Here is a 12,834-nt window from a genome sequence, read left to right as displayed (position 1 = left end):
CTCTTTGGGGGCTTGTGGTATAATATATATATATATATATAGAGAGAGAGAGAGAGAGAGAGAGAAGAAAGAGAGAGAGAGAATAATATCCATGACTAGGGAAAACAAGGGTTAGGAGGACTGGTCAATGGTTGGAACTAACCAAGTGTGTTTGGGGCTGAGGGTAGGTGAGGGTAAGTAAGATAGAGAAGAGACCACTATAACAATAATAGCTGTAAATTATCATGCTGGACAAGAACTGAGGGTTAAAAGTAGGTAAGGTATATTCTTAATAACTTTTCAGTATCAATATTGCAAACCACAATGCCCAAAAGGAGAGAGACAGAGACAGACACAGAAAGACAGAGACAGACAGAGACAGAGAAAGAAAAGAAAAGCACCTGCCATAGAGGCAGGCAGGGGGTGGGGGGTGATGGGAGGAAACTTGGGGACACTGTTGCTGGGAAATGTACACTGGTGGAGGGATGGGTATTGGAATACTGTATGACTGAAATCCAATCATGAACAGCTGTGTAATGATCTTTCTCACAGTGATTCAATAAAAAGGTTAAAAAAAAAGAAATTCTTTGGGGGCTCTATTTTGTTCACTGGTAATTTTGTTGGCAGCAATCTACATTGTACATTTATTTAAAGGTGCCATTTAAATATAAGATAATGAAAAACAATTGCAAGTAACTAACTTTCTGGCACTGCATCTGACTTTCTCACATCGGTAATGGATGACAGAGTAATGACTTTAGAAGGAACCTGGACCTGGGGCTTATGACTTTTTTCATCATAATTAATTCTATTAAATTGTGTCTCTTTAATAGTGATACTTCACAGAGGGTACAGCGGATTGGGAGGGAATATACCTTACCTGTGGCTGATCTGGGTTCCATTCTGCAGCAATGCATTTTATATCCTGAGCACTCCCAGGAGTGATCCCTGAGCACTGAACCAAGAGCAAGTCCTGAGCATCACTGGGGGTGTGACCCCCCAAAATAAAAACGTCCTCCTTAGCACCATGATGTTTGATAGCAGCAGCACTATTGAACCAAAGTGAAAATCTTTCATTTCCTTTGGGCATAGGTATTGGGCCTTAAAGATTGGAGAAGGGAAGGAAAAGGCATCACAGCAAGAAACATCAAGAGTGAGGACTCAGAAACAGAGGAAATGGAAGATCTTGTCTGTGTAGCACATGAAGGAGCTTAGCACCCACAGGAACTGGGGCTGAAAAAGTAATTGTGACCTTAGTTTAAGGACCTTGAGGCATATGGAAGAATTTGAACACAAATTTCTAGATTAGTATTTACCTAAAGTATGACATCTGAAGTGATTTTTATTTATTTATTTTTTTAATTTTCTTTAAGAAAGAAGAGGGTGTTGGGCCACACCTGGTGATGCTCAGGGATTACTCCTGGCTCTGCACTCGGGAATTACTCCTGGTGGGCTTGGGGGACCCTATGGGATGCAAGGGATGAACTTGGGTTGGCTGCTTGCAAGGCAAACACCGTACCCACTGTGCTATTGCTCCAGCCCCTGAGGTGACTTTTAGAAGGTGTGTCATTGAACGTTTGAAATTTTTAATTTTTTTTTTTATTTCTTGGTTCTCTGTGCAATGCAGAATAAATTTATTCCTTTTCTTTTTGTCCTCTTAGTCAATTGCTAGCAGGAGACTACCCACCATGTTATAGTCAAATATCTGTCTCCCAGACTACTTCCTGGTAGCCTCAAAGATACTAACCATCTCTGATTTATGTTGGTCTCTGGTGGTCTCTTCTGGGATGTGCAGTATTCTAGGTGCAAAGGCATTAAAGGGTCCTGTTAAAAAGGTATCTCTAGACTTGTTTTTCAAATACTTGCAACATTACCCCACTGATCTTTATTTACTGCTTTATTCTCTTTTTTTTTCCCCTAGTATGCCTAGCTTCCCCCTCTGAGTTTATAAGAATTTTTCTCTCCTAATTGGCAATTTGGCCTAAACACTCCTTCCCTGCTTAAGTCAGAACGTGGCAGTCCATGGGTTGTAGGATGATACAAAGGGTTACTGGGAAGTTGTGGTAGCTGAGGGATGTGGGGGTGGAATGGAAGGATGTGTGTGAGGTTGAAAAAGCAGAGGTGACGGGATGCCTCAGCAGAGAAGCCTTATTTATCAGGATGGAGGAGAGGGCATGGCCTGGAAGGAGAAATAGCGGTTGGGGGGAGGGGGGGCGCAATGTCTCTGGAGGGCTGGATGATTAGTTGGGGGCCAGCTTTGTACTCCCCCCAAAATAAAAACGTTCTCCTTAGCACCATGATGTTTGATAGCAGCAGCACTATTGAACCAATGTGAAAACCTTTAGTTTCCTTAGGCATAGGTATTGGGCCTTAAAGATTGGAGAAGGGAAGGAAAAGGCATTCCACGAAGAAATATCGAACACTGCAGTGTGTTCGATATTAGGAGACAGACATGAGCAAGGCCCTGCCCAGTTGGCTAATGGCTATTTTAGAGGGCTGGGGATTGAAGCCTGATTGGAGGAGCAGAGAGATGAGGAGTGATGGGGAGAAAGAGCAGGCATCCTTCTTTTCATTACGTGTCTCAGATATTGTGTCTTTGACCAGGCCTACTGCCCTACTAAAGGATTTCAAGTTCCCCTAAAGGATTTCAGGCTGGAGCGATAGCACTTTCACCTTGCACGCAGCTGACCTGGGTTCGATTCCTCCATCCGTCTTGGAGAGCTCAGCAAGCTACCGAGAGTATCTTGCCCACACAGCAAAGCCTGGCAAACTCTCCATGACATATTCGATATGCCAAACACAGTAACAAGTCTCACAATGGAGATGTTACTGAGCCCGTTTGAGTAAATTGATGAACAACGGGAAGACAGTGCTACAGTGACAGTGCTAAAGGATTTCACCTTCCCCCAGGCTCAGATGATAGTTAGTATTTGGGCGCAATAAAGTATTTTTAATTTAGGTATGTCCTTTGTGTTTGGTTAGTTTTGTTTGGGGGCTGCATCCAGCAGTACTTGGAAGCTGCTCAGTGCTTTGGGATTACTTCTGGCAGTGATGGGGGCGGGGAGGGAGTCATGCTGTGCTGGGGAATTGAACCTGGGACTCCACATGCAAAACATACACTCCAGCCCATCGAGCTGTCTCCCTTGCCCTGTTCATTTATTTTTAAGACTTCATGCTATTGCACACTTAATAGACGTCAGTATTATATAAACATCAATTTTAAATGCACTTGGAAAACCAGAACGTTGGCCTGACTCACGTTACTGCCATCACGGCTCTATTGCGGTGTCTGGAACGGAACTCACCATGTGCCTGAGGTGTGCCTGCAGTGGACCTGGCAGATCTTCCGTAAGATTATCAGGATTTTGCATTGTTCAGCTAGTAAAGGGGTGATGTCTAAAGGGGGAAATTACACAGTCTTGGCCACATATTGACTGTGGCAGACTGATTCTCATCTGGAATTCTGTCTCCATGGCCAAGAAGCCAAAGGCTGAAAAGGAGTACTGAGGAAGTAGAAAGGGACAGGAGGGAATTGAGGTGTCTTTTTTTTCTTTTTTCTTTTTGGGTCAAACCCGGCGATGCACAGGGGTTACTCCTGGCTTTGCCCTCAGCAATCACTCCTGGAGATGCTCAGGGGACCATATGGGATGCTGGGAATCGAACACAGGTTGGCCGTGTGCAAGGCAAATGCTCTACTCACTGTGCTATTACTCTAGCCCAAATTGGGGTCTTTTTAGGGTAAAAAGCAAGACGAAGGGAAACCTTTTCTGGATCGTAGTTTTGCACTCAAGTAGTAAGGGGGTGGGTTAAATTTTTGACTTTTGAGCGTGAGAAAGTTCATTACAGAACTCATTTTCCCAAGCTGAATGGAATGATAGAAATACAGCTGCCATGGTTGAAGTGAAGGGTGTAGGATGGACGCCCACATTGTGGGAGTGTCTGGGAGTGTCAAGGGACCTGCCTTCTTGTGCAGGAGGGACTTGGACACGATGAGGTAACATGCATGCATCCTTGGATTCTGATACTCCAGACAGAATCCTCAAGGAAGTGAGCAGGAGGCAAGGAAGGAGGGTCCTGGCCAATTCCAGCTTTTGCAAGCTCCTCACAGAGCTTTAGAACTTTACTAAGGAAGATCCTTACGGCCTGATGCTAGCCAGTGCACAGTGCCCCTTAGAAAGCAGTCAGGGCCAGAAAGGGTGGCAAGAGGGAGTTAACCACCTTCGAATCAGCAGAAAGGTCAGTGAGGCCCTGGCCAGTGAGCCCCTGGCCAGTGCAGAAACTGTTGGGCTTGCCCAAGTGTGTGCGTTGGAAACCTTTGTGAAGGCCATTTCAGATAATTGGTCAGAACGGAAACCGTGCTGGAGGGACTCCAGGAGGAAATGGGAGGATGTGGGGGATGGCCTCCCTGCCGTTTTCCAACTGCTCCCTCTCCAGGGCCCCGGTCTCCTCACAGAACATCAGTGCTTGTGTTCTGAGCCCCCAACCCTGTCAGAGGATTCCAGACCAAAGTTAACGGCAGGGTGAGGTTTATCTTAATTTCCTCCCCTTGACAGGAAGTGTCAGCAACTCAGTGTTTATCCTTTCTGGTTTTCTGCAGAGAAATGCACCCCCTTCAATAATGTAGGGAGCACATTGCAGCAAAATGACATTAATAGAGATTGAGGAGGGAATGAGCTGTCAAAAAACTGGAGATGGGTGGTTTTGCTGGTGGATCAGCAGAGTATAAAGCAATCAGGTCAAGCATTTATTCTGGGACTTTGTAAGCTTTGTCCCTATTCTTTTCAAGCCCTTGGAAATAGCTGCAAATACATAAAACTAAATCCCAGATTAGCTTTCAAAGCTAGAGCATCACCAGGATTTGGTGGGAGAGGGGAGCTAGTTTCCTTTGAAGCAGCTGCAGTGGAGTGAGTTATGGAAGGTCCTGGTTATCTTGAAGATAATAGTCCCATGTGAAGTTCTGGGAGCCAAATAGCGACAAGGGCAAAGTTCATGAATGAGCATCCAGTGTAAGCTCGTGTGTGTGTGTGTGTGTGTGTGAGAGAGAGAGAGAGAGAGAGAGAGAGAGAAATAGAGAGAGAGAGAGAAAAAAAGAGAAAGAGAGGTGAGTGGAGGGGCAGAGAGGGAGAGGGTGAATGAGAAGATGAGAGTGCGTGGGATGTATGTCTGTGTATGAAAGCAGGACACCACATACTATGAAAGTTTGTTCTCTTCCAAACCTTTGTTGGTCCTTGAATTCATTTATATGGCAAATTGAATAGATATATCCTTGTATCATCCATATAAGGACCTTCTTCCCTTACCCAAGAAGCAACCCATATTTAGTTATTGAATCCTCAGCTAGCTGGAAATATGAATACACCTCTTCCTTTTTAACAATCATTCATTCCTTATCAGCAAGCGTTTGCTCAGAGTTGTAGGGTCATGTAGTTCTGAAAGGACCAAGCAGAACGTTAATTATCTGCATGCATGCTTAACGACTTTGGCTACTTCACATCTTGTTCTTCTGGTGGAATGTCTGTGTTGATGCTGTAATGCTTTGACCAAGTATGGTAGGTCTTGACAGCCCAAACATTGGAATGACAGCTTGACCCTCAGTGGCCCACCCAAGCTGCAGGACAATTGGTTCCTGCAGCCCACAATGGGTGGGAATAACCACCCACTCGCAGCTGTCAGTCTTTGCCACCAGATGGCACTGTACTTTTTGGCTTTTACCCCAAGGTTGCTGTCTCCTTTGTGGGAGGGGAGGTAAGGGGAAAACATGGGAGAAATTCCAAAGATGTCCCATCATATTCACAACCAAATCAAGCTCCTGACAAAGCTTAGTTCCTTAATAAATGCTAAGTGTGAGATGTTTTATGTAAACTAAACTCTCAGGATCTACATATGATTGTTATTACTTGAGTCTCAACAAGGATTGGATTATGATGTGTAGGTCTTTTGCAAAACTTACCCAAGTTTCAGCAGTGTGTGTGTGTGTGTGTGTGTGTGTGTGTGTGTGGTGCCAGGGATCAAACCCAGTGAGACAAATGAGACTTGTGCTCTACTCCTGAGCCACATCCCTAGTCTAGTTTTCTGGGGTTTGGCCATACCTGGTGGCCTCAGAGACTATTCCTGGAATGACCCTTGACCAAACTAGCGCCGTATAAGATGCATTAGCCCCTGTACTATCTTTACAGCTCCCCGGTTTTCTGCATTCTTAAGTACTCTTTCTTGTCTTCCTTACCACCCTGACTCTCGTCTTTCAGGTTGAGCAGACAAAAACATTTGCTGAGGTTTCAGGGCAGGCAGGTCTCATGCAGGAGAGAAGAATGAAGATTTTTTTTTTAATTGAATCACTGTGAGATAAACCCTTACAAAGCTGTTCATGATTAGGTTTTAGTCATAGTGTTCTACCACCCATCCCTTCACCAGTACACATTTCTCAGCACCAGTGTCCCTAATTTCCCTCCCACCATCTCCCCCCCCCTCCCCACCCCCAGCCTGCCTCTATGGCAGGCACTTCTCTCTTCCTTGAAGATGCTCTTCTTCAAGTAACAGATCCCCAGCTGCCTGTTACCCCCTGGTGGTCAGGGTGTAGGGATTACAGATGACTAGAAATTGCCTCTGGCTAACTCTAGACTAAGATTTATGGTTGTGATCTTGGGCCATTGGAGTGAGCCCAGAATGCTGCATCATGACCCGGGCAGGAATTCCAGGAGCCCGAGTGGACCGGAAGCAGCACTGCAGTCATCACAGGGGCTGGTGGTGCTGTGCCTGGCTGGTGAGCACTGAATCTTGGGCACCATCCTGGGCACAGTAGTCCTTGCCACACCTTTGCCACAGTTTTTAATATTATCTTTAACTATCCCCTGCATCAGATTAAAACCCCCAGCAAATGAAGTATCAACTTAATGCAATAGAACCTATAGCCTCTAGAGTTCTTGGCTCTCACCTATTCACTGTATATGACACTATCACGCACGACTGTTGTACTCAGGCCTAAAATACTGAAATCGTTCTCTTCTCTGCCACCATGGGCCCAGTCTTCTCCCACCTTCTTATCAGCAGCCCTGAAACAGCCAGTAGCTGGCATGGCTCCCAGGCGGCATCATAGCTGGTGTCTATCCTGATCTTTATGGCAACACGAGGGTTCAGTATTTTGGATCTTGGTCCTCACCCTGTGTGCTTTCCATCAGCTTATTAGTAAGAGGGGAACTGACTCCTAGAAAGCAGTAGTGTCTATACTGAGAGTCAGAAGAAGGGCAGAGGGCAACCCCCATAGCATGCAGAAACTACTCATCGTGTAAGACGAGGCATCCTTTCTCTTTGGCCCCTGTCATGTCTCCCTCAACAGAAGAATGGCATGTGCCATGTACTCATCTTCCAAATGGAGATGAGTGAAACTAAGCTCCACGGAAGGGACTGCTAAAGGAGTTGTGCAGTGGTGGTATTGCCATGAAATATTATGCACCTTTTTAATGAGGCTGGCTGCAGAAATTCAGACTAGTGTTCTTGCAGGAGCTCAGTTAAAAGCCGGAATATATTGTGACCTTCCAGATATATGTTCACTGGCATATAAGTATTTTGTAGGCATTTGCAGAAGGACTAGGAAGCAGCCCTGGGGGCGTATCAAGCACAGCAGGCTGTGTTACTTGACTGGGAGAGCAAATGTTTCCATGCTATTGAATAGTGTGAGGGGATTGCTGAAGGTGTCACAGAGTCTCAGGTGGATTCAAAGTGGCAGAGGCAAAGTTACTGCTGATTTGGACTGCAGGGAAGGACTTAGAATAATTTCCTTTTCCACCCCTTGCATTCTGTTCCTTCAGTTCCAAGGACAGTGAGCAAGGCAGCAGTCCCAAAAGGAAGCCACTGGTGACTTGGGCTTGTCAAAAAGCAAGCAAGCGTGTATCTCCTTGTGCAGATCTTCCCACCTCGCCTTGGCCGCGGTGCAGTTAATTTGGCTAATGGTGTTGCTTCTCACACTTTAAAATGTGTAGGGACCAGCTGGGTCTCATGTTACAGTGCAAATTCTGATGCAATTGGTATAAGGTCACATTTGAGTTTCAGTGTTTTTAACAAGCTCCTGACTGATGGCAATGTCACTGGTCTACTGATTACACTTTGGGCTCAGAAATCACTCCTAGCAGGGTACAGGGGACCATATGGGGTACCAGGGATCAAACCCAGGTTGGTTGTATGCAAGCCAAGCGCCCTACCCACTGTGCTATCACTCTGGTCCCTAAAGATTGCACTTTAAACAGCGAAGTTCACGTATCCTGCAGACTTACTTCTCAGTTTATGGCCTTAAGATTTTTCTAATAGTTCCCAGATTTGATTACTGTCCCCTTTTCAGGAAAAGTGTCACCCCTTGTTTTCCAGAAATCTACCTTCTTTCAGCAGACTAACAGACATCACTCTCCAATTGCATCTGAAGCTACTATTGCCCTCAGCCTGCATCGATTCAAGCCCTGGGCAGTGGCATCAACCACTTTGGGAAAAACTGAACTAAACGTTCCAAGTTAAAACATTTGCATAACTGGTACTTTCAAAATATTGCAGAAAAATTAAGACCAGTTAAAGGGAGTTTCTCATTCCCATGAATTGGAAATGGAAATGTTTAGAAAACAAACATTTCAGGCTACCTTCTGTAGCCTTATCTATAGAGTCAACATGGAGTGAGAGGAGGCTTTCCAGCAGTGTTCAGAGGGGTCTAGGAGTCACTTCCATCAGTACGTGGCCCAGAGGTTCAGTGCTAGTGCACACAGAGGACGGTTATCAGGGCCACACTCAGTGGTGTTTGGGGGATGTAGAACTCTGATAGAACTCTGGGCTTCTGCATGCGAGGTTTGCACCGCAGGATTTTGAGCAATTTATGTAGTAGACTTTTGCAGACTTTTGGAAGAGGTAGTATAGACATAGGGCTGGAGCGATAGCACAGCAGTAGGGCGTTTGCCTTGCACGCAGCCAATATGGCCGACCCAAGTTCGATTCCTCCACCCCTCTCGGAGAGCCCGGCAAGCTACCGAGAGTATCTCGCCCGCACGGCAGAGCCTGGCAAGCTACCCGTGACGTATTCAATATGCCAAACACAGCAACAACAAGTCTCATGATGGAGACGTTACTGGGCCCGCTCGAGCAAATCGATGAACAACGGGAGGACGGTGACCGTGACCAAAGTATAGACATGGATGACTGTTTCAAATTTTGTATGAAAATACAATGGTCCTAGGATAGCCAGAATAAGTTGGTAAGGACTACTTGAGTCCTTTAAGACTTATGTTTTTTTTTTCTTTTTGGGTCACACCTGGCAATACACAGGTGTTACTCCTGGCGCTGCACTCAGGAATTACTCCTGGCGGTGCTGGGGGATCATTTGGGAGGCTGGGAATTGAACCTGGGTTGGCCAGCACAAGGCAAATGCCCTACCTGCAGTGCTATCACTCCAGCTTCACAGACTTTTAAAGGTATAGTTGTGACAACACTGAGAACAAAGATAGATTAATGGAACAAATCAAGTTTGGAAATTGAGCCATACATACATGTGGCCAGTGGCTGTTCAAGTGTTGTTAAATGAGAGAAGTGAGGCATAAAGGATTCACTCTGCTCTGATAACATTTTTATAAACGTCTATGAGGGAAAGCAGTTGAGTTCTTGGGGCTGTTGGAAGGGACCGTGAGGAGATGTTTTTTATCTGAATATCGTGGTCAGTGGGAGAATCAGGGCAGTGGAGTGAGTGTGGCCACAGGAGACAGTGCAAGTGACAGAGCTCCTACCTCGCACACGTGTGGCTGAGTTTCGTCTCTGTCTTCTCCCCCATTCCTCACCCCCAACCAGGAACTGCAAGGCCCCCAGCCTGCAGAGCTTGAGCAGCAGTACTTCACTGTGTCTGAACCATCATGCTTGTACCATCAGGCTGAGCACTGTCAGTTGTGACCCCAGGTATACACCAGACACACACACACATACTCGCACACACTGTATATATGTATATATGTACATATATGTATATATGTATATATACACATAGTATAGTATATATTGTATATTTCGTCCTCTCTTCCAGGGTTTCTTCATCTGCATAAACTAACAACTTACCTCTGAGGGTAACTTGAACCTTTTAGTAGAGAGTTAGAGCTGGACGAGATCTTGGCCACTATCAAAACCCAGTATGGGAGATAGAACCGAGAACCAGAACCAGAAGCCTGACAGGCAACTCCTGCCTCAGCCCTGTTTTGTCAAGGGTCAGCTAGTGTTTGCATTTTAAACATGAATCACTGGGGATTATGTTGAACCAGCCATTCATTAATTCCATTGTGTGGGGCTTATGTTTTGCAGAGCTGTGCTGAGGCCCAATTGCAGAAGACTTTCCTGTCACCACCATGAACTCTGGTAAGTTTTTAAAAACCCTCTCTTTGGGCCTGAGGATAGAACTTAGCCCACGGAGGACATGTCTGGTGTGTGTATGGCCCAGGCTTCAGTCCCAGCACCACCACCCCCACCAAAAGAAAAAAAAGTTGATCTAGGGGCCAGATGAATGGCTCAAAGTGCTGGAGCTGAGCTCTGAGTTTATCCCCCAAGTACTGCCAGCAGTGATCCCTGAGCACTGAGCCGAAAGTAGCCCTACCAGGTGTGGTCAAAAGCCATATATGGAATATAAATCTATAAATCCAGAATGAAAGTAAGCCTCTTTCTCCTTTTGACAAATGAGACAGGTCTGGGCACCCCAGCTAGATTTCCCATGTATTCTGAATACCCCAGCTCCATTAAAACATTTTGAAATTTTTTTCTCCTTTGGAGACACAGTGCCAAGACTTGGTATGAGTTATTATCACCTCATACTGATGATTTGCTGAGTACCTGCTAGGTGTGAAAGCTACATGACATACACTTTGTCTACACCGTGTCCTAATCTTTCTAATAGCCCCCCTCCCTCTATTGTTTTTAACAGATTGAGATCTAATTGAGAGGCAATAAACAGCAAATATTCTGAGCATACAGTTTGATCAATTTGACGTAAGTGTACATATACCTCAGTGACATTTCTTAATCCCGGCAATGGTAGCAGAAGTAAACAGATTGAACAAATCTCCACAGGTGCGAGCTCACGCCACACTTCCTTCTTCCAGGCTGGGAGAACAAGTTTCCTCACTCCTTTGCTATGCCTTTGCTGGAGGTGGGTGGCGGGGAAACCCAAGTCCTAAACAGATGACCAGTTTTAGGTATTTTTCATTTCAAGCCTAGTGGAAACCTGGGCCAGGGAATTGCTCATTGTCCAGCCCGGAGCTGTCAGCTGTCCAGCCCAGAATTTCAGGCAGAGAAATTTTCCTCTGGAGTTTAAAGCCCTGTTTGGCTGCTGAGCCTTCTGGAACCTCTCAGAAACCTCCAGGCAGTGAAGTACCAGCTCATTCAAGGGGTCCCTAACCCTGCTTTCACCCCAGGGTGTTTCAGAGATGTCAGCAAGTTGAAAACTGGCCCTCCCGTGCATTTCCAGGTCACCCTGAGCTGTGCAGGCCAGTCTGTGAGTATGGCCTTTTGTGGGTCCCAGTGCGACAGCTCACGGCCACACTTGGCCCCTTGCACCCACTTATATCCTCTTGCAGCCTTAGTTCTGCAGTGGACCCTTCTCTGCATCTCGTTCTCTAGAACACATATCCTAAAAGCACCCGCTCCTGGAGATTTTGCAGGAGTTCAGGAAGCAGAGCCACGTACTGAGAACCATGCCTAGGGCAGGGCCTGTGGGTCACCAGCCTTGAGCTCCTCCTTGTCAAGGCAGAGAGTTAACTTGTCCCTGACACCTTTGGTGCTATGCTCTGGAGCATGTCCTTCTACCCTCTCCCCTCCCTGTGAATGCCACACTGCCAGAAGCTCCCGCTTTGTAACTCAGGTTTTGTGTTTGGCTTTTGTTTTTGTGGTCATTGAGTGTAGTCCTGGCCTTTAAAAAAAAAAAAGGTTTGCTCTGTGGCCTAAAATTTCATGCTCTTCTAAACTGGCAGGGCTTCTCCCCAGCATTAATAAGAGAGGAAGGGAGGGACCCACAGTGGGGTGGGGAAGGGTGTGGAAATGCCAAAACGTGGGGAGCTGGGGAGTGGGACTCCTCCCCAAGATCTCCTGGGGTGTAGCACAGGAAGGAGGCGTTTCCTAGGAAAGGGAAAAAAAAAAAAGAAAAGAAAATCTGGGCTCTCTGGCCTGCTTATCCCACTCGGGAATTTCTCTCCTACTTTAGAGGAAACAGGAGCCACACCTTCGAGGAAGGTGTGGGATGAGTGGGATCATTGGGGAAATCTCTCCATGGAGGGTCTGGCTGCTGTTCCTCCCCATCATCGCCAGCAAGGTGGTAGCCATCATGGGCTTCTGTCCTCACTTTTGGTGGACACAGCATCTGTGAGGGTGTTGCTGCCTCCTTGATTCCCACTGGAATGGGGCTATGGGGCACGGAAGCAGATGCTTCTCCTGCACCCTCTCACCTCACCCCCTCACTCTGGTGGTGGGCAGGCCAGGGCCCTATGGGGTAGTGTTTTATCTGGGGTGTCCTACTCAATGTCGCTGAAGCTAACTTGGGCTGCTGGGAACTTGGGGTTGGAGGTGGCAGTGTGAGGCTGTGGAATTGTCTTCCAAAAGTCTTCAAGTTTAACTAGGTTGTTTTTTAAAAACAATAGCACTGAAGCACTGTCCTCCTGTTGTTCATCAATTTGCTCGAGCAGGCCTAGTAATGTCTCCATTGTGAGACTTGTTTTTACTGTGTTTGGCATATCGAATACATCATGGGTGGCTTGCCAGGCTTTGCCGTGTGGGCAAGATACTCTCGGTAGCTTGCTGTGCTCTCTGAGAGGGGTGCAGGTATTGAACCCAGGTTGGCTGGCCAGCTGCATGCAAGGC

The 12,834-nt window shown here is 46.4% G+C and overlaps 1 protein-coding gene across 47 annotated transcripts in view; it reads left to right on the top strand.

The window, feature by feature from the left end:
- The window catches only part of SORBS1 (sorbin and SH3 domain containing 1), a 240,798-nt gene that overhangs the window by 106,559 nt on the left and 121,405 nt on the right, over positions 1–12,834 (top strand). For all 47 annotated transcript variants that reach the window (XM_056120898.1, XM_056120897.1, XM_056120871.1 and 44 more), the window contains exon 3: positions 10,294–10,347. In XM_056120898.1, the coding sequence (XP_055976873.1) occupies positions 10,338–10,347 (10 nt within the window). In that variant the 5' untranslated portion in view covers positions 10,294–10,337. The remainder of the gene's footprint in view (positions 1–10,293; positions 10,348–12,834) is intronic.

The sequence above is a fragment of the Sorex fumeus genome, unplaced genomic scaffold, assembly GCF_029834395.1.
Source record: "Sorex fumeus unplaced genomic scaffold, SorFum_2.1 ptg000043l, whole genome shotgun sequence".
Classification (NCBI taxonomy): domain Eukaryota; kingdom Metazoa; phylum Chordata; class Mammalia; order Eulipotyphla; family Soricidae; genus Sorex; species Sorex fumeus.
This window is presented reverse-complemented; position numbering and strand designations above follow the sequence as displayed.